The sequence below is a fragment of the Xyrauchen texanus genome, chromosome 22 (assembly GCF_025860055.1).
Source record: "Xyrauchen texanus isolate HMW12.3.18 chromosome 22, RBS_HiC_50CHRs, whole genome shotgun sequence".
In the NCBI taxonomy this organism is placed as follows: Eukaryota; Metazoa; Chordata; class Actinopteri; order Cypriniformes; family Catostomidae; genus Xyrauchen; species Xyrauchen texanus.
Window position 1 is genome coordinate 824,918 of NC_068297.1, and position 22,054 is coordinate 846,971.

Below are 22,054 nucleotides of genomic sequence, written 5' to 3' on the forward strand. Positions count from 1 at the left end.
ATTTTAACAAGATTACAAATATTACCTCAAAAAACTTTGGTTTTATTGACTTTTTTTTACAGACTCAAAAGACTCTCCTGAGCCTTCTGGTCTCCTCATGCCAGGGTAGGCAGGGGCAGAGGCTATAACATTAAAGTGAAGAGGAAACCGCTAAACTGTTAATTCAGCCAACCCCAAGGATAAGTACGGTTTAAAAAGATAACTAGTTTAATGTGAGTTAAACTTGATCAGTTCCTGTCAACCGTAAAGCATTTTAGCATCGATTTAGCTAGCCATCTATAGTCATACATCCAAACAATATCTAATGTTACGTAGGTCCCAGTTTATAGGACTATGTCACCACGATCACAGAAATGTCAATTTAACAAGTACACAAGCATGTACCATTACAAGTTAGCCGATTTTGTTTGTTGGTTTGTTTGCTAAACGTTAACCTTACCTGTCGGAGTCCCAGTCATAGCGCCGCTGCATTCATCAGTAGTTTTGGAGGAGGACTCGAGTGGTGGGCATGTTGAAGGAAGCTCTGTGGCTCTCGGTCTTCTTGAAGTTGAAGATGGAGCAACTTTCTGCTCCTAAATTTATTCTGTGCACTGTCAAGTGCTTCATCAGATTAGCGCGTTGCCGGTCTTGGCAGCAATTATCTTGTCGCAAATATTGCATTGTGTGCTGTTGGCATAGAGCCTGGTGAAATGTAGCCACACTTTTGATCTTTTCCACATCTTTCACATGTGTGGGGTTTGAGACACATACACACTACAGCCTCATGTGTGAGCCGCGTCACTGGGTGTAACCGGCGTAAATTAGTGTTTCTCCATGATGCCTAAACACAGCCAATCATAGGCACTTTTAGATTTGGGCACATCTAGCATGCTACATGTTTATCACTGACATAGATGAGATTAATCCCATAGGTATCAAAATTTGGTGCCGAAAGTCAAGATATTTTTTGATACTCGATTGTTTACATTTATGCATTTGGCATACACTTTTATCCAAAGTGACTTACAGTGCACCTATTACAGGGACAATCCCCCCGGAACAACCTGGAGTTAAGTCCTTGCTGAAGGACACAATGGTGGTGGCTGTGGGGATTGAACCAGCAACCTTCTGATGACCAGTTATGTGCTTTAGCCCACTACGCCACCACCACTGTTTAGATTCTAGAAGGATTCTATGGAAAGTACGTTTGAAAACTTAGAGGGCCACAATTCAATGTGCCCTTATCAGATTAGAAAAGGGATTTTACTATAAAGGGGAATTCACGAGTAAGTGACTGAACCGTGCATGAATTGGGTTTATTGTCCAGAAAATGAAACTGAATCTAATCTGAAGTCTAATGTATCCACATAGACAGCAAAGTTACAATGAAACACAGTCTGATACTTTGAATCGTTTTGTTAAAAGAGGGCCAGCCGGAGATCAACAGCACTTTAAATGTCAAAACCGATGTAGAATTATTGTGGGAAGTGAAATGCCCAAAGTGAAGTTTCTCACCTGCTCTGTTCATCAGAGGATGTTTGATCATAGCACGCCACAGTTGGATGTGAATTCAGAGCTGCATTAATTTCATCTTTATTCTTTAATCTCTCTATTACAGCCATGGCCAGTAAAATCCCTAAAACAATCAAACATCCAGCTCCCAACAGAGCAGCAATGGGCCACTTTGAGCTCTAAAAAGAAGATGAGATATAATGATCAATACTTGAAAGAAGAAAAGATGAGCTATATTTCATATACAATCAAAACTCACTCGCTTATTGGACACATAGTTATCGTGCAAGCTCTTATACGGAGAGGTCAGCTGCTGAGTCTCTTCTAATCGTGAAGATCTAAAGGGAGAACAACACGATGTTCCTCAAGAGCAGAGAATTTGATTGTAGTCTGAAACTATGCATATAACGTTGTTTATACTTGTTATTAATCAACATAAAAGCAAACAGTAAGAGGATACATTGGTGTAAACTTACACAGGCATGATGGCAGCAGGTGTTTGAGTCTTCTGCGTTCGTTCCCCAACAGTTAACACACAAAAGGAACATTCTCAAATAGTTCTCATTAGTTCCTCATTCACTTCTCGTTTCTGTTTTTTAATGCTGCTGTAACACGGCTAATGCTTAAATTAGATATGCAGATGTAATGCTATTCAATACAGAGTAGAGGTGGGTAAACATATCTATATGTTAAAGTATCGTGATATTTGCACGGCAAATATTGTCATTTTTCCACATTAATATTGTGGTCTTGGCCAAAGTGATCTAAGAATCTAACAACAGTCCCTTAGAAGGTACCGTTATAGTGCTGTACACATAACCACCCTCCCTTACTAAAAATTACAATTTTAACATTAGTGACATTAACTGAGATGTTTTAACAAAAATGTTAATATCATATATAACAGGCTAATCTTTAAGGTGAAATCAATTATAATTTTGGGTATTGATATTGTGTTTAGGCACCTATTGTACTCATAAATACTATAATAAATGTTTTAGAAAGTCTAGCTACATTGACCTAACTGCAGAAATAGGGAGTCATTATAATCCAATATGCATATGACTTTGCATTATACATTGAGTTACAACGGTATGAGATTTTCACGGTATTCCACAATTATTATTATCAGTTGCAATGACTTTTAAAGGAGTGAAATTGAAGAGCATATTTACTGATATGAGCTCAATTATTATCCTGTTTGTTTCTAATTTCAAACATAATTAAAACATATTACACGGGAAGAAAGGCTCCTCGTTACTTTGGTTAGGTCAGTGTAGCTAGTCTTAAATAATAGTAATAATAATAACAAAATAATAGTATTTATGAAAACATAAATACTAGCTGTCTCACTAGTCTCACTAGAAGATGGTCGCATCAGTTTTGAGGTCTGCGCTTCGCAATATCGAGGGAAGCCCAGTTGTTGCGCGGGCGTCAGAGAGCAGATCATGATCGCTAGTTGGTTCCGTTACACTCATGCGAAAGTGCAGATGAGAAGGCTTTAGCCGATTGTAAGATTATCATTAAATATCAATATAATATCGGACCTAACCTAAACATTGAGATAATATAGTCTCGGACCTATATATCGATATAATATCGTATCGAACCTAAACATCGATATAATATCGTATCGGACCTAAACATCGATATAATATCGTATCGGACCTAAAAAAAATCGATATAATATCGTATCGGACCTAAAAATCGATATAATATCGTATCGGACCAAAACATCGATATAATATCGTATCGGACCTAAAAATCGATATAATATCATATCGGACCAAAACATCGATATAATATCATATCGGACCAAAACATCGATATAATATCGTATCGGACCTAAAAATCGATATAATATCGTATCGGACCAAAACATCGATATAATATCATATCGGACCAAAACATCGATATAATATCGTATCGGACCTAAAAAAAAATCGATATAATATCGTATCGGACCTAAAAATCGATATAATATCGTATCGGACCAAAACATCGATATAATATCGTATCGGACCTAAAAATCGATATAATATCATATCGGACCAAAACATCGATATAATATCGTATCGGACCTAAATATTTATATAATGTAGTCTCGGACCTAAATATAGATTGTATATTGTATCGGACCTAAATATCGATATAATATCGTATCGGACCAAAACATCGATATAATATCGTATCGGACCTAAATATCGATATAATATAGTCTCGGACCTAAATATTGATATAATATCGTATCGGACCAAAACATCGATATAATATCGTATCGGACCTAAAAATCGATATAATATCGTATCGAACCTAAATATCGATTTAATATAGTCTCGGACCTAAATATAGATTGTATATTGTATCGGACCTAAATATCGATATAATATCGTATCGGACCAAAACATCGATATAATATCGTATCGGACCTAAATATCGATATAATATAGTCTCGGACCTAAATATTGATATAATATCGTATCGGACCAAAACATCGATATAATATCGTATCGGACCTAAAAATCGATATAATATCGTATCGAACCTAAATATCGATTTAATATAGTCTCGGACCTAAATATAGATTGTATATTGTATCGGAATTAAATATCGATATAATATCGTATCGGACCTAAATATTGATATAATATCGTATCGGACCAAAACATCGATATAATATCGTATCGGACCTAAAAATCGATATAATATCGTATCGGACCAAAACATTGATATAATATCGTATCGGACCTAAAAATCGATATAATATCGTATCGGACCAAAACATCGATATAATATCGTATCGGACCTAAAAATCAATATAATATCGTATCGGACCTAAAAATCGATATAATATCGTATCGGACCAAAACATCGATATAATATCGTATCAGACCTAAAAATCAATATAATATCGTATCGGACCAAAACATCGATATAATATCGTATCGGACCTAAATATCGATATAATATAGTCTCGGACCTAAATATCGATATAATATAGTCTCGGACCTAAATATAGATTTTATATCATATCGGACCTAAATATCGATATAATAACATATCGCCATCCCACCACTAATACAGAGTAGCAATAGTTTGATCTTCCAAATCCCAGTTTCTGGCATTCCCGGAGTTCAAACTCAAAGGTTTGGGCACCAAAAAGTCCGTTTTAAAATGCTTATGAACTGCACATAAACAACTGTTACACACCTGACAAACTATTTAACATCAACAGATAGCTTGAGAGATATCTTTGGTGAGTCTGATCCAGAGATATTAAAGAATGTTTAGTTCATGAAATCAAGTTGGACTCAAACACAATCTATAAACTGTAAAATGTAGGTAAAAGTATTCCTCTATATTTCCCCCTTTATTGTGTCCATAGTAACACAAACTCGTATCTACACCGTTTACAGAAAGAGGAAATTAAAGCAGTCAGATCTCAGTGCACAGGAAGGTTTTGTTATAAAATGTTGCATGTCTCATCATTTTACACAACCTCACTCAATGCATTGGTATTTGTTCATATCATGCATGCTTCAGAAGGTTTGAAGACATCACAGAAACTCCTGATTGCTCTCATTTATAATTTCAGTTTCATTTCACCATAAACACAACCATGACCGTCCTCCTCTAAAACACATGCTTACACGAGCCTTCTGATTCTGCTGCAAATGGGTTTATAAGGGACACAATTAGAGGTAGACCGGAAATAATCCCGATAGTTGCCGATATTTTATTAACATTTCTTCCTAATAGTTTGTATTACTTATAAATAAATCTGATCAAGTGAAATACTGTATATACATACACAACTCTTCATCGGGTGAAAATATATGCATTTGTTAAATACCATAGACTGTAAAAAAAGATGGCCGACGCCCCTTCACTCTTTTCCATTGGTGAGAACTGAAGCCGCCAGTGTCCCGATATGGCGCTGACATCTTGGGACTTGAGTCTGCGCAGTTGCGATTTCGGGACCAGACCTGCGCAGTAGTGAGCAGGAAGTAAAGCCGCGAAATCAAGGCCCCGCCCTCACTCTCGCTGAATCAATCGCAAGCACACGCCCCTTTTGACTTATGACGGTGTGAAATAATTAATCATAGAAATTTAGATATTACATTTAAAGCTCCAATCTCCTCAGTCCTCCGAAGATCCCGAAAAAAAGTCAGTTGGTGCTTCAGTGACTACTTCACTCAGAGAACCTGTCAATCACAGCTGTCAATCATGATGTCACAGCAGCGTTTTTATAGCATCAAATAACTAAAAACAAACTTATTTAGAAAACAAACACTTGAAATGACATCAACGTGATAGAAACGACAGTAAATGACAGAAACTATCTTTGGAAAAAAGATATGTGAAGTGTAATTTAATTGTTTAGTTGAATAACATGGGGAGGCGGGGTTTATGACCTATACTAGGACCAGCCACCGGGGGGCGATTGAGACGTTTTGGCTTCACTTTTGAGGGCTTGTGTGGCACACTTGGTAAATACTCACATACTGAGCATTATAAAGGAGCCAATCTCTGTCATTTCAAAATAAGAGTCCCTAGTGTTTTTTTGGCTTGTTACTGGGATTTTGGTTGCACAATAAAAAAAAAAACTGCTTTAGTGATTTTATTAATTATTCTAAAAATCGCTAAAATAAAAACTAGCGTCCGATACAACACTGCTTGAAAAAATGACAAATAGCAACTTTAAATAATTTCTTTAATGATCCTTAACGTGTACACGTTCTCTGTTCAGCTTAGACAAAAGGTGATTTAAATACTCATGTAAATGATTGAACCTTATAGCCTATAACAACAATCAATAAAGTAAGAAGGGTAAAGTGCAAATAGGCCAGACAAAGTTGTCGTCATATTCTCCCAAAGATAACGAGGAATGTAGCAGAGATTCAACCAAAGTCGTTTTAGATTCATGTGCAACGCATTAATCGATATCAAACCCCCTCAGCCATCATACTAGTGACCCTTCTCTATCTGAGCTTCTAAACATCCGTCGGGCGCTCGGTGTTGGTCCACCGCCTCGTGGGGAAGACCTCCAATTCTGGGACGCAGGTCTTGAACTCCGAATCCCAGCCGCAGATAAACCTCCTGCGGAGACAGTCTTACAGAGATCTGGATTTCCTCGAGGATCTATGATCGTGTTGATGACTGAAGAGGAAATGGGTCATATTGTTTACTGACGTTTATTCGACCATGTGCAGCACATTATATAATATGTATACATATACATTATGATAAAACGTATACTTACATTTATTATATGCATATGTTATATACGCTGACAAAACGTGCCATTGCATGCATTATAGAAACATCTTTAGTTGGCGAGAAAACTAAAAATGCTTCTGTGGAGCGGAGGGGGGCGGGGCTAGAATGTTGCACGCCCGGTCTCCAATCGGCCTGATGGGGCGCGCAAGGGATAAAGGCGGCCAGTGACGACGGTTCGAGAGAGAGAGAATTATGGGCATGTCCGTCATGTGTGTTTATGTTTGTGCTTTTGTTTTGAGTTTAATTAAATTATTATTTATATTGACAAGCCGGTTCTCTGATGTGCCGTCGCGTGGTCCTCAAACACTCCTCCACACTCTCCGGTGGACGACAGCCGCTCCTCTGTGGGCGAACCGGAGTCAAAACTCCGACCCCCAGCGGACAGAACGCCCCTCTGCTTTTCTGGCGGCACCTGGGGACATTCCTCCGCCCCTGGCAGCGGCCCTACCGCTCCAGGCGATTGGGGAGTTACTTCCCTCCTCCCCTCGCGGACGGCGGTCTTCCCTCGACGGCAGGGCACTCCTCCGCCCCTGGCAGCGGCTCCATCACTCCAGGAGGTCGGGGAATCCAGTCCCTACTCGCCCCGCGGACGGCGGCCGTTCCCTGCATCCGGGCGGTCGGGCTACTCCGTCACCCGGCAGATGGCAGCGGCGCACCCCAGGTGGACGGCAGTGTCGAGGACTCTGCGACGGGCATCCCTCCTCCTTCCCGGGCCTCGGCACCAATATAAGGGGGTTAAGATGGGCAAGGAGGAGGCGAGAACCGGCTTGTCAATATAAATAATAATTTATTAATTTAAACACATGACGGACATGCCAGTAATTCTCTCTCTCTCGAACCGTCGTCACCGGCCGCCTTTATCCCTCGTGCGCCCCATCAGGCCGATTGGGGACCGGGCGTGCGACATTCTAGCCCCGCCCCCCTCCGCTCCACAGCTTCATTTGAACGTTTTCCTGAGAATAACCTACAAACCTTCTAGATGTTTCTGGACTCTCCCGAGTTCTCTGAGAATTGATGCAATTTCCTGAAGATCAGACACAAGGAAGAGAAAACAACTATATTGATTAATGCAAAATTACTATTTTTATACTGGCAGGACAGATGAATCAATATTTAATAAGCTCTAATACTCTTAAACTCATTCAGTTTTCAGTTTGATTTTGAGAACAGTAAATGAAAAGGAGAAAAACCTTGTTTGATGTTTTTAGTTTGGGCGAATCATCAGCTGCATTGATTCGTGCTTCAAACTCTCTTAAAGCTTCGGCCTTATTATGGAACAATGCCCTGGAAAAATATAACAAAAACAACATATTACAAGCAGATAATGCTGGTGGATAACATCACGGAAAGCAGGAACACAAGATATCCGTGTGGGAACACATGAGTAAAACTGCGAGTAAATGTCCATTTATCTGCATCTTGTGAAACGCAAACGAGTCTCACTTGATTTTCTCTGTCAGCTGTTCTGTGTTCTCACGGATTGCGAGAGAAAGCTGCGACACGGGAGTCAGCATCACATTGTTCAAAGTCACCTATCAGAAGAACAGAGTTGAAGTTACCAAAATTGCAAACCATGATAGTTAACCTGTTGATACGCAATCATTGTGACGTCACTCTGCTTACATTTAATATATAATTTACCATCTATAAATGTAATTAATGTTAACATTATACATCTTTTCAAGCGTTTCACGATAGTAATCCTCCAGAAACAGTAATTGAGTTATTTGTGCAGGAGTACAAATGAAAACATGCAATATCAAAACGGGACTTTTATTATGAAAACATGCGATATCAAAACGGGACTTTTATTGTGAAAATGTGCAACATCAAAACGGGACTTTTATTGTGAAAACGTGCGACATCAAAACGGGACTTTTATTGTGAAAACGTGCGACATCAAAACGGGGCTTTTATTGTGAAAACGTGCGATATCAAAACGTGATTTTTATTGTGAAAACATGCGATATCAAAACGGGATTTTTATTGTGAAAACATGCGATGTCAAAACGGGACTTTTATTATGAAAACATGCGACATCAAAACGGGACTTTTATTGTGAAAACGTGCGATATCAAAACGGGATGTTTTCACAATAAAAGTCCCGTTTTGATATCGCATGTTTTCATAATAAAAGTCCCACACAATAAAAATCCAGATATCAAAACGGGACTTTTATTGTGAAAACATGCGATATCAAAACGGGACTTTTATTGTGAAATCATGCGATATCAAAACGGGACTTTTATTGTGAAAACATGCGATGTCAAAACGGGACTTTTATTATGAAAACATGCGATGTCAAAACGGGACTTTTATTATGAAAACATGCAACATCAAAACGGGACTTTTATTATGAAAACATGCGATGTCAAAACGGGACTTTTATTATGAAAACATGCGATATCAAAACGGGACTTTTATTATGAAAACATGCGACATCAAAACGGGACTTTTATTGTGAAAACATGCGATGTCAAAACGGGACTTTTATTGTGAAAACATGCAATGTCAAAACGGGACTTTTATTATGAAAACATGCGACATCAAAACGGAACTTTAATTATGAAAACATGCGATATCAAAACGGGACTTTTATTATGAAACATGATCGCCAGATGAATCCAGTTCAACACACTTGGGTCAATCGTCCATGACAAGTGTTCATTAAAAACATCCAATAGCACTTTTTGTCCATAAAAGTGATAAATGTGAGAAATATTGATATATTCTCCATTGTTTACATGAGATCTCGCCTTCGTCATCGTTCTTCATCAAACTGCAATCTGAGCAGCATTCATGTTGTAAAACTGTTTATGATCTGATATATTAGAGTCTCATAAACAAAACAAGCCCGTCTCCAAAGTCTGTTTATAAAAATGTGGCATAGTTTTATTCATAATAGTCGAGCAGTGCCGTCAGATTTAGTGTCGTCTTGAGAGGCGGAGCTTAATTTGACTCTGAACACTTCCAGAGATTTTACAGAGATTAAAGCTGCAGAACCTCATTTATTATTAAATCATCTTCAGATTAGAAGCGTAACTTCTTTAGACTCGTGTCTTTGAGAACATTGTATTTCTGGAGTGTCTTGCCACTTTTATTATTGTTTATTTACATTATAAAAACATGTTCAGCACAAAATATTTCCATTACTATAAACTTCAGCTTCTCTAACTTTAATAAGTAACAACATATATTAATTCTGACACTTGTGAAATAAAGCCCAAAGTGTCTCTTTCAAAAGAGACCACAACTGTGTCCAAACTCCAAAGGGTCCCGTAAATACAACCATTTGAGTTCAGGTCATTTTCATGGTTTGTGCTCAAAAAGGGGGCGTTCAACAGGTTAACATACTACACATAAAACAAAAAGTGAAAACAAGCGTTTCTACCTCATCTTGTCTGAGAGTCTGCGGTTTGATGTCTTCATTTCTAAAGGTCTGCTCAGACTCTTCAACCATCACCGGGCCTGGAGATTCTTTCTGGAAATTCAGACTCGCCTCTGGAATCTGATGCCGCAATTGAAAGTCAGTTTAAAAACAGGCATTAAGATGTGAAGGAAGCCACACATAAAACACATAATTTCAAAACTCCACAAAACATCAGTTGTTTTAATGCAGAAGAGTTACGGCCAAAGTATGCATCAGCTTTCTGTCTGCAGCTACATCTCGTGCAAATGTTGTCATCTGCACAGTACGGACCGGTTGTCCAAATGCAGCCCAGTTTTTCTAGACTTGCGGACAGTCCACATCTGTGTGCATCGTCTTGCATCTGGCTTTGCGGTTTGTCTGGTGCATGTGCCAAACAAGTCCGAATGGGCTTACGGTCAAAAGAAAATACATTGGCTAGCATAATCTACTGTGCACAAGACGTAATGGTACACGCAAAGATGAAGTAGTGGAGGTGGTGGCGTAGTGGTCTAAAGCACAGAACTGGTAAGCAGAAGGTTGCCAGTTCAATCCCCAGAGCCACCACCATTGTGTCCTTGAGCAAGGCACTTAACTCCAGGATGCTTCAGGGGATTGTCCCTGTAATAAGTGCTCTGTAAGTAAACCCTAGCCTTTAGCATAATGGAAAGAGTACCTCTTCATGGGCAGCTAACGTTGGTCCCATACCATCCGCAGAAGCACTCTGAGATTCAGTGTCTCCAGCAACGTCATGAATCTCTTGAGCCAGAATAGCCAAATCTTTAGCCAAGTCTTGACTCAATCTACCAAAACATACATTTTCAGTAAGGCAATTTGCAGAAACATACACAAATCAATCTGTGTTAATAAGATACAAATTCTACACATAGGCATGAACGATTTGTCGCGTTTCCCACCTTGCAATCTCAGCACTATGAGACGTCCAGTTCTGGAATGCATTGCTTTCCTGTCCCTCCCCGTCTGAGTCTCTCAGTCTGGGTCCTGCTTGCACCGGACCTGGTGGGTGGATTCTGGAGGTCTGCTGGGCACCTGAATGACGGGAGTGTTCGTGTTTAGGGGTACTATGGATAAACTCGTACTCATCCTCCGAGGTGGAGGCGTAGTCTGAACCCTTCTGACGCCTCCTGGAGCCTTGGCCCAGGGATTCAGGATTGAGCAGTGTTTGGCACACCATGTCATCAGAGGATGGGACAGAAACAAAAAGCAGGAAAAGGAAGAAATACAGAGAGAGAGATGAGAAGACACCGAAAAACCAACTACCTCTTCCTATTCATGAATGGGTTTCCAGTTGCCCACCAAGTCATCAATAAGATTGTTAATCCCCTTAGTAAAGGTTCCATTAAATTACCTTGATTTTCATAATATACCTGGTTTTTAGTGTGACAACCTAGTTAGCTAAAACGTAAAATATTAGTAAAATTGGGGACTAATTAGACTTAGTCTCTTGTTAGGTAAAGATTGTCATTGGCCCAGTGCAATACAAACCAAAGCACATTCAACACCGAGTCAATGAGTGAAAAAGAGTCAAAGGTGGGTAAGTCAGATTTTGAGCAACATTTTTCGAAATTGCCATACTCACTGGCAGTGCTGCTGGTGGACTTGGCACTGCTAGAGTGTCCACGGATGATTGGTTGTCTGTTTGTGGCCCCTGAAGCCTTGCGCATAGGAGCCTTGGGGTCCGGCACTGAAGCTTTCCGCACAGAGCTTCCCGACTCTGTACTGCGGTTTGAAAAGCCTGTCCGGCTTGTGGAGGACTCCGTGTCACTGGGTGTGGTGAAGGAGCCCGTCCTTTTCCTGGGTAGTGCTAAAATGTCCAGTCGCGAGAGCTTCTTGCTCTCCTGAGTGACTTTGTTCGAAGAGGGGTTGCTGTCTGAGTTTTGAGACATGCAGCCGGTTTCTGTGCCTTCATTGTCTAAGGCTTCGCCCAATCGGGCCCGGCGTAGCACTGAAGTCCTTGTGGGTCTTGGAGCGGAGAGGCTACTGGAACGAGAAAGCCCTTGTTTTAATGTGCTTTTGGACTTGCTCGAGTTGTCCCTCTGAAGGGGAACAGTGTACTTCTTATAAGGTTGGGAGCTTGATTCCTGGTCTGAAACTGCATCAGCCCGATTGCGTGTTGTGGAACTCTGAGGTTCTGGCCCAGAGCCCAGAGAACTAAGGCTGCGACGGAGCTGAAAACATTTGCTTGGCTCTACCTTACCATTGTGGTCCTTTACACAGGACTGGCTCTTTTCAGACCATGGATCACCAGAAGCCTTAAGTTCTCTTGTAAACTGACTGGAAGCTGTTTTATCTCTTAAGGGACCTTTGAGGACCAATGGCTTCCCGGGCACAGAATTTTGAGCATTTTTGCCACTGACTGTACTGGAGGTGTCTACATCTGATTCTCCAGAGGCCGAGTCCTCCAAATGGGAGTGACCATTATCTTGCTTCAGAAGTTTGGCCTCCAGAGCTGCAAGAATGTCCTCAGTGTGTTTGAGGCAAGACTGAGTGTCTTGACTGTTTACAGCTTTAAAAGCTCCTACAGCCTCTTGGTCCCTGATAGAGGGTGGACTAGATACATGGGGCAATCTGGACAACTGGTCATTGTCGCTGGAACGTTCTTTAGTATAACTTTCCTGTCTGATAAGAGAAATGGAATTGTCTATACTATGAGATGCAATCTTGTTTTGATCAATGTTGGGTGGGGAGTAGTTGTTCTTGCTGAGCTTGGCATATTGTCTCAGTACAGTAGCTGTAGAGAATTTGGAAGGCGAATCCTGGTCTTTTTCGGTCTTGGCCACACCAGAGGTTGGCACCTCCTTTTGCTTAGGTAGAGCCTTAGGCGACTGGTTCCACATCTTCTCAGTTCTGCCAGAAGTTTTCCTACTCTGCTCCACAACAGAGCTATCATCAGACTTACTGGCATCACTCAAGCTGTCAGGGTCAAGATCATCTTGGACACTACGTTTCTGGGGATCCCACTTTTGCTTCTGAACTTCAAAACTCCTCTCGCAACCAGAGAGGTAAGGATCTAGTTTTAAGAGTATTGTGGGTGGTGGTGGTGTCTCAATCTTCTCCTTCAAGGGAACCAGAGGCAGAACTCGTCTTGTTCTGCTGCTTTGGCCTTCTGAAGAGTCAGCACCTTGGTTAAGCATAATTTGGTGGATGATTGGATGATGAACAGGACAAATCAGTACACAAAGCACAATGTGCTACCAAAGATATAAAAGAAAAGCTAGCAAAGTAAAAAAAACAAAAAAACAATCATCAATACCTCCGGGGGAAAGCTCAACCTGTGAAGGGATATCAAATGGTCCTGGTGCAGGAACAGAATCTGAATAGCTTTCAGCCAAACTGGCCCAGCGAGAAACCCACCTAGTGCCTCCAGGTGTTAATGTCGCCTTCGACTGTATCTGTAGAAGGAAACCAACAACTGAAACCAAACGTCTCGATACACCCAGAGGCTTTTAAGTGGTAATCAATTCCAATTAATATCTAAAAGTAATATATGTGAAGTTGAGATATTTTCACTGTAGCTGTAAAATAAACTTATATTACTGATTTTAAAGTAATATTCGACTTGAAAATGTAATAATCAACCTAGATCTGCCCTAAACTGCTCAAAGCACTAACAGGAGATATTATTGTATTAAGAACATGGCACAGGGTGGAGGGCAGGGCCGGTTCATGATTCTACACACCCGGCCCCTAATCAGGCTAATCAAGACTCAGAGAGGGATAAAGGCTGAATGGAGATGGCAGTGGGACAGAGAGAGAGATTTACGGGCAGCTGTCCAACACCTGTGTGTGTTTGACTTTTTGGTTAATTTCTTCATTAAAATATTATTTATATTGTCAAGCCGGTTCTCGCCTCCTGCTTTCCATTAATCCCTTTACACTGGTGCCAAAATCTGTGAAGGAGAAGGGATGCACCACTACCATCCACCCCAATGGAGCAGCCGTGGCCATCCGCTGGAGGACGGAGGAGACCGGCCACCTGGAAGTGGAGGGGCTCCCAATCAACTGCCTGGAGTGGTTACCGCTGCCAGGGGTGGGGGAGACCCCTACCGTCAAACAAAAACGCGGCGGGGTGTTCCGTCCGCCAGGGGCCGGAGGTCTGCCTCCGATCCACCTGGGGAGGCATGGCTGTTGTCCATTATAGGGTGGAGGAGTGGCCGAGGACGAAGCTATGGCGTATCGGAGAACCTTCGAGTAAGTCTCTCTCTCCTCTCTCTCTCACTGCCGCTCTGTGTTGGCCTTTCCCTCTCTTTTCAAAAGTTTTGGTTAATTTGGCACGATCGGCGCCACATTTTTTTGTCATCCAGGTAGACGGGGATGACTTACTGGCAGACGGGCCGTTGGGGGGGGGGGGGGTACGTCATGCCGGGTGCTCCCCGGCCTGAGAGAACGAGGGAGGAATGTAACAGGGTGGAGGGCAGGGACGGGTTGTGATGCTACACACCTGGCTCCTAATCAGGCTAATCAAGCCTCAGAGAGGGGTAAAGGCCGACTGGAGACTGCAGTGGGACAGAGAGAGAGAGATTTACGGGCAGCTGTCCGACACCTGTGTTTGTCTTTTTGGTTTCAGTTCTTCATTAAAATATTATTTATTTTGTCAAGCCGGTTCTCGCCTCCTCCTTTAGATGAATCCCTTTACACTCCTTATTATATAGCATGTTGTGCATTATAATTGTTTTTTAAAATTGTACTAGCTTACTGCGTATTGATTACATGACTACACCAACAGCAAAAACAAAGCGTATTTCAAAAGCATACCAAATGAAAATATCGCAACCTTAAAAAGGAACAGCCCCTTTCATGATTAAAATCATCCATCCAAAATCATCCAAAAGCAGGAAAGAGCCAAAAGAAAGCTTTGAGAGGTTCCCCAAGAAAGACCAAAATGAAATCTCGGAGGAAATTTAAGAGATGAAAATATACCCGATTGCCGTGATTGAGTGATTGACAGACAGACTGAGTGATTCCAATGACCTTAAGAAAGCATGCTAACGATTATTAGTCAGATGAGAGGTTACCTGTCCAGGACTCTTGGCTGTGTCACTATGGTCTGTTGGGTATTGGCCTAGTTTAGGACCTGAGCTATTCTCACTGAGTAGAAGGCTATCATGGCCCTCACTGTGATCAACTATAGGCTTAAATGTTGCTGCTGCTAAGATTTGGATGCTGTCGCCAACACCAAACACCTGTTAATGATAAAGCATGCATAAATACATAAGGCTTTTGTGTTTGTACCCAACCAACTGGACCTCTTATTATGATGCATGACTGGATTAATTATTCAACAATTTAAATACTCGGGAAGTGACTGAAATAGCCCCAATAAGAGAACTGGAAACTGGCCAGTACCTTGTCAGTTTGGCCTAATATTGTTACTTGGAAATAATTTATTTGATGGCAACAGTGTGTGTTTACTGACGAAGGTCAAGTCAGTTTGATCTGACGAGACTGTACCTGGTCGATCATGCCCCGTGCCTCCACCACCTCTTTGTCTGGTCCCTCTGTCTCAATGGTATAGGTACCTGCATCACTTAAACGGTCTTCTTCTTCTTCTTCTTGCTTGGGGCCAAGGGTTTTGGCTTCTTTATTGTTGTCTTCCATGGGCACAGAAGAAGGGTTTTGAGGCCTTGACTGTTGGGAAAGTGAGATGGAAAATGTCTGATTCATAGTATAAGTATGAGAATGAGATGAGGTAGGAGGACTCTGATGTTCCACTGCAAAACCAGCGTTGGTTGTTGGTGGGAATAAAGCAGACGTAGAGGACGGGGTCTTCACCCATGTGGAGTTAGACCTACTAGAGTTTGAGTCCAATGTGGAAGCAGGACTAGTTTTGGACACTCGAAGCAACTCCGCTGCAAAGTCCTGCGCCAGTTTAGACTTCCGGCCCACGCTGCCGAACGGTTTTGACACTGAGCGGGATGAATATTCAGAGGTACTCAGGCGGATTTCACTCTTCTCCCGTCTAAGTGCTCCAGCCCTCTGAGGACTATCAGAACCTTTGAGGGGAATGGTGAACTGTTGGGTGGGTGGATTATGACCGGAAGATGTGTTTGCGCCTTTCCGTTTCTCCAACTTGTTTCTGAGGGCATACTGAAGTTCAGGAGAAGACACATTATTGGTGAAAGACTGAGAACGCTTTTTCCGTTGACTCTCGTCAAAAAAGTCAATGACAAAAGCTTGCTGCGGGTCTTGTTTGCCTTGGTTTTTGGACTTTGGTGTGTAGTTAGTACGGTAATCATCCTCCTCTGGAGGGGTGATAGGTTGTGTAGTTACAACCTTTTGTGGCCCTAAATGGGACATTGACTGAAGGTCTTGCGTTTCTTCTGGATCCTCCAAATCACCGTCTTCATGAAGGTGTCCATCTAGAAATACCACACATAACAGGTCAACCATTAACCAAGATGGATCTTTTCTAACTATACTAATGTATAGTTTGGTCTTTTACCTTTGAAGGTCTTGTTTGAGAGTTCCTCTGAGCCAGACTGGCCATCTAGACTCCTCAACATACTGGCATCACTCTGCACCAACCAATCAGCAACTTTGCTTTCCACGGACATCACCTCTGGAAGTGTGGCTGTAGACTCTTTGCTGGGAGTCCTGTGTTGATGGATGGAGAACTTGGTGACATGGTCCTTGATCTTCGCCTTTCCAGGTGTTTGGTTATCAAACTCAATGGTGAAGGAGGCATGGCGCTGCACCACCGGGGGTGTTTCTGGAGGTTTGTGGTCAGTGTCTTTTGTTGGGATCTCCTGGACATCCAGGAGTGCAGTTTTGGACTTGGACTGGATCTCCTTGGTGGGGATCTCAAAGTTGCTCGGTTCCTTACGGTAAGAGTAACCAGACTCGTCCTGCCCATTTTGAAGGTCATCTGGAGAGACAGTCAACTCACGTTTGATGTCTTCTTTTTGGCTTTCTGTGATAAGACATCAGTGTTAATACAAACCGATTACAAAGACGGATTAAGATGTTAGCCAACTCCTTCCTAAAGAAGTAGAACTACTCAAATGCTTACCACACACCAGCTGTGACTCACAATGTCTTAGTATCTCCAAGTCTTTAAGATCTTGCTTACATCATGCCCTAACCAGGTGCAACCGTCTTGCCGTCGTGTCGGGTTAAGAGCTAAAACTCTATATATGATAAAAGCTCTGAAATTTACCCTCTAAGGTTAGACCTAATGTTTGGGAAATACTGAAATGGAGCAAATGTGAAGTTGCTAGAGTTACACTTTAATCTCTGTAAAAAGTACACTTGAGACTTAAAACTCAGTGAAAACACAATGACATTCTCATTGGGTTCTTGGCTAAAGCCGCTGCTAATCCATCACAAGGCTCGGACCTAAGCTCATGCCAGCTCTGAATTCCAGAGGCTTGAGATCACCAAACACAAGAGGATTATTCTGTTCTCAGTTCACTTTGAGGATCTTAATCTTGTGTAGTGATTTCACTGAACTATACAAATATTTAGGTGACAGTGAACGTTACGTGCAACAGTAATTTGCAGGGCACCACACGGTAGCAAATGCAACTCAAAATAAACAAATTAGACTCCGCCATTGCCGACAGTTGGAAACACTTTGCATCAGACTTTGTTGTTATCATCTGTCAACGCTTTTATCCCTTTCTCCTGAGATACATGCAACAACAGCACAAGCCATGGCAAAAGTTATGTGTTATGTACTGAATCTTGGGGGTGTTGTTTGTTGTTTTTATTTTGGTAGCGCTTTATCTGCAATTCTATCCAATATGGACTCATGGGGCACTCTGTCACAGTGAAAGAAGACTAAGAAAATTATATTAAAATAACATATAAAAATATATAATACATAAAAGTATATTGTACATCTGCAAAATAAACTATCAACCTTTTAAAGCGAGTAATTCTGTAATTCTTTGGCTACTAAAAACAGCCATTTGTCTTGGAAATGTTTATATTTAGGCACCAATAGTGACAGTGTTTCCCATTAATGACCTAGACCGTGGCAGCCCATAATAACAAAGATCTCTAATGTTGTGTTTTGCGCCGTTAAGCATCTCTCAATCCGGACCCCGGCTTGGTTCCATCCAGAGCGCGAGTTAATGACAACGGTTGTCCTATCTTAGTGTTTATACAGTTTTAGTGAGCGGCGACACACCACATGCACTCAGGGGCGATCGGCGCTATTTCATCTTTTTCTCAAGCGCTGAACATGCTTCATTTCCTGCTCCATGCCCAATTCCCAATGCGCTCCAAGTCCTCATGGTGGCATAGTGACCCAATTTGGTTGCTAAGGAGACCTGACTGGAGTCACTCACCACTAGGGCTGGGACGTTTACCGCATTACCGCAATACCGCGGTCACGTGACTCCAACCGCGGGTCTGAGCTTGTCACCGTCGTCACCGCAAAAAAACAAAAACAAAAAAAACATTGGCCTGCACATGTGTGCACGTTGTGTCTAATGACATGGATTCATTGATTCTAATGATATGGATTATGTCTAATGATATTAGCCTACATGGATTCAAGGTTTTCTAAACAAAACTTATCAAAATATGGAGCAAATCCGACCTTTCGCGAGTTGGGGAGCGCAATGTTCCATGACACATAATAACATTCCATTTGTATTAGAGATGCGCGGATGGGCTATTATTATTTAATCCAGCAACCGCATCACAAAACTCATCTGTCCGCACCAACGCTTTTTTGATAAATTTTCAAAACCGCATCCGCGGCGCTGACAGTTTTAAGGTCTGAGCGATGCAAGGCGCTGCTGCCGCGAGGCTAGAAAGCTCTTGGCTGTTCTAGAAAGGAGACTGATCCAATGCAGCTGTGGCAGCGGGGGCGTGGTCAAGCGCCCGTCCGGGAGAGAAAAGCGGTAAGGGCGCTCACACCTGAGCTAAATGATGACTAACACCTGTGTCTGATTGCAGTAACATGAGGAGAGCGGCATAAAAAGGGCAGGAGCGACGGAGCAAGGGAGAGAAAAAAGAAGAAAAGACTGTCTCTGGTTACCCTGAAAAGAAAAGATTATAAGACTTACCCTTTAAGTTGACACTGGTTCCCTTGTATTGTTCTACATTGGTGCAGAAACCCGGAACCATTTTTTTTTTTGTGATGGAACAAGGTCACCCCATAGAGTCCTCCCAGCTGGCGGAAATCCTCCAGTCCCTCGCTAATCTCCATCAAGGCCACCAACAATCCCTGCTTGAGCTCCGGCAGGATCAAGTCGGCGGTTCTTCGAGATCATGCGGGCTCAGGCAGAGGACCGACTCGCTATCCGGAGCCTCCTCAGCCAGGAGGCTGCGTCAGCCCCAGCCGCGACCCCGGACACCCACGCTACGCTGCCCCCGCCCATGTTACAGAAGATGGGGGTGGCAGACTATCCTGAGGCCTTCCTCGACCTGTTTGAGAGGACGGCTGAAATCTGGGGCTGGCCGCCCGAACAGTGGGCAGCCCGTCTAATTCCTCTCCTGTCCGGGAAGCACAGCTCAGCGGCACAACAACTGCCAGCGACGAACCTCCTGGCTTACTCTGACCTGAAGAGGGCCATTCTGCAGCGGGTTGGTCGGAGCCCGAAGAGAATCGCCAGCTCTTCCGAGCATGAAGCTGGAGAAGTCCGACCGCCCGCTTTGCGTTTGTTCAACGGCTCCGGACGCTTGTCGGCGGTGGTTGCTCGCGGGGGACCGCGACGTCGAGGGAGTCATCGATCAGGTGGTACTGGAGCAATTTACGCAAAGACTGCCCAGGAGAACGGCGGAATGGGTCCAGTGCCACCGCCTGGCGTCGCTGGAGGCAGCTGTTCAGCTCGCGGAGGGCCACCTGGCGGCGATGCCGAGGGCAGATGAGCCCTCCCTCTCTCTCTCTCCCCTTCCCCTGTGTCTTCCCCTGTTTTTACCCCCCCCCCTGTTCCCTCTCACTCTGCTCTCTCCCCAGGGCCCGTTCCTGCCCCCCGCAGGCGTGGAGGATACATCAGACCAACTTCCTGGCCGTGGGAGAACCCGCCTAACCCTTCCCCGTCCTTCAGCCGCTCTCCTCCTCAGGTGGTGGCGCCCGCCAGCACGGGTGCGGCCGTGGCGCCTGGGCCGGTCTGTTGGAGATGCGGAGACCCGGACCACTTCCGGGATCAGTGTCCGCTGATGGAGGTGGGGACGGTGGTGCGGGTCTCCGATGTCCCGCAGGCTGCCCCGGTCGGGCTGGAGCGCATCGGGTCCCGGTAAGGATCCAGGGGGTACATACCAAGCATTGATGGATACCGGCTGTAATCAGACCACCATCCACCAACGCTTGGTTCAACCCGGGCTTTGGGCACAGCTAAACGGGTGAGGGTGAGGTGTGTGCATGGGGATATTCACAAGTACCCCATGGTGACTTTAGCAATCAAATTCGGGAGAAAAACATAGTGTGGAGGCAGCGGTTAGTTCCGCCTCACCCATCCGCTAATCTTGGGTACTGATTGGCCGAATTTTAGAAATGTATTAGAGGGAGTTTGTGCGGATGGGTCCTGCATGAAAGTGAAGAGGTGTGTGATGTGCGATGCTTTGGCAGGGGAGGCGGAGCCGGGGCCATCCTCGGCTGCTCCGAGTGACGAGGGAAGGGGCGAGGGGTCACCCTCCTCTCAGGGAGTTCCCTGAGGGGACTTCCCTTGGAGCAGTCGCGGGATGAAACCCTTAAGCACGCCTTTGACCAAGTGAGAGTAATCGATGGTCAACAACTCCGGCCGGGTGTCGCCATTTCATATCCGTATTTTTCGCTTATTAAAGATCGGTTATATAGAGTGACGCAGGACGCTCAAACAAAGGAGGAGGTGACACAATTGTTGATCCCACGGAGCCGCCGGAAATGGTTTTCCAGGCGGCTCACTATAATCCTATGGCCGGTCACCTAGGGGAACGGAAAACACTTTTCCGCCTAATAGCCCGCTTCTATTGGCCGGGCATTGGCAGCGACGTCCGCAGGTGGTGTGCGGCGTGCCGCGAATGTCAGCTGGTAAACCCACCGCCACCCCAAAAGCGCCTTTGCGCTCAATTCCATTGATCGAGGTTCCCTTCGAGAGAATTGGAATGGACCTCGCCGGGCCATTAGAACGGACGCCACGCGGACATCGCTTTGTGTTAGTCCTGGTGGATTACGCAACGCGATATCCGGAAGCAGTGCCTCTGAGCAACATCTCAGCACGCAGTGTTGCCGGGCACTCTTCAAGATAATCTCCGGGTGGGGGTTCCGAAAGAAATCCTCACCGACCAAGGCACTACGCTTATGTCACGTAACACTTCGCGAACTTTATGAATTATTGAGCGTTAAGTCGATTCAAGCACCAGCGTGTACCATCCGCAGACGGATGGGCTGGTGGAACGATTTAATAAAACACTCAAAAATATGATTCATAAATTGCGCACGAAGACGCTTAGGAATTGGGATAAGTGGCTGGACCCCTGTTATTCGCGAGTACGAGAGGTCCCGCAAGCCTCCACGGGATTTTCCCCATTTGAGCTGCTGTACGGACGACGCCCACGCTGGGTCCTCGACGTCATCCGTGAAACTTGGGAGGAGGGACCTTCTAGTGCCAAAAATGAAATTCAATACGTTCTTGATCTTCGAGCAAAACTCCACACACTGGGGCAATTAACACAGGAGAATTTGCTCCAGGCTCAAGAACGCCAACGCCGGCTGTATGACAGGGGTGCTCAGCTACGGAATTTGCACCGGAGATAAAGTGCTTGTATTACTCCCAACATCGAGCTCAAAATTACTCGCCAAGTGGCAAGGACCCTTTGAGGTCACACGACGAGTAGGGGACCTCGATTATGAAGTTAAACGCACCGATAGAGGGGCGCGTCAAATATATCACCTCAACCTCCTGAAATTGTGGAGGGAAGAGG

General features: G+C 43.6%; 2 protein-coding genes across 3 annotated transcripts in view; both read right to left on the bottom strand.

Annotated features, from left to right (window-relative positions):
• The window catches only part of LOC127662357 (5'-3' exonuclease PLD4-like), a 6,946-nt gene extending 4,938 nt beyond the window's left edge, over positions 1–2,008 (bottom strand). The window contains exons 1-3 of one of the 2 annotated variants that reach the window (XM_052153489.1): positions 1,968–2,008; positions 1,751–1,829; positions 1,495–1,670 (exon numbers count right to left, since the gene is read on the bottom strand). In XM_052153489.1, the coding sequence (XP_052009449.1) occupies positions 1,495–1,670; positions 1,751–1,829; positions 1,968–1,975 (263 nt within the window). In that variant the 5' untranslated portion in view covers positions 1,976–2,008. Of the gene's footprint in view, positions 1–439; positions 548–1,494; positions 1,671–1,750; positions 1,830–1,967 lie in introns of those variants that run through there. The other variant, XM_052153490.1, reaches the window with a different exon arrangement.
• Positions 2,009–6,219: 4,211 nt separating this feature from the next.
• LOC127662381 (centrosomal protein of 170 kDa protein B-like) overlaps positions 6,220–22,054 on the bottom strand; it is a 28,872-nt gene continuing 13,037 nt past the window's right edge. Inside the window, exons 8-19 of the mRNA XM_052153515.1 lie at positions 16,641–17,108; positions 15,650–16,557; positions 15,214–15,381; positions 13,452–13,590; positions 11,778–13,319; positions 11,095–11,329; positions 10,854–10,980; positions 10,163–10,279; positions 8,215–8,303; positions 7,962–8,055; positions 7,744–7,795; positions 6,220–6,651 (exon numbers count right to left, since the gene is read on the bottom strand). Of these exons, the coding sequence (XP_052009475.1) occupies positions 6,455–6,651; positions 7,744–7,795; positions 7,962–8,055; positions 8,215–8,303; positions 10,163–10,279; positions 10,854–10,980; positions 11,095–11,329; positions 11,778–13,319; positions 13,452–13,590; positions 15,214–15,381; positions 15,650–16,557; positions 16,641–17,108 (4,136 nt within the window). The 3' untranslated portion in view covers positions 6,220–6,454. The remainder of the gene's footprint in view (positions 6,652–7,743; positions 7,796–7,961; positions 8,056–8,214; positions 8,304–10,162; positions 10,280–10,853; positions 10,981–11,094; positions 11,330–11,777; positions 13,320–13,451; positions 13,591–15,213; positions 15,382–15,649; positions 16,558–16,640; positions 17,109–22,054) is intronic.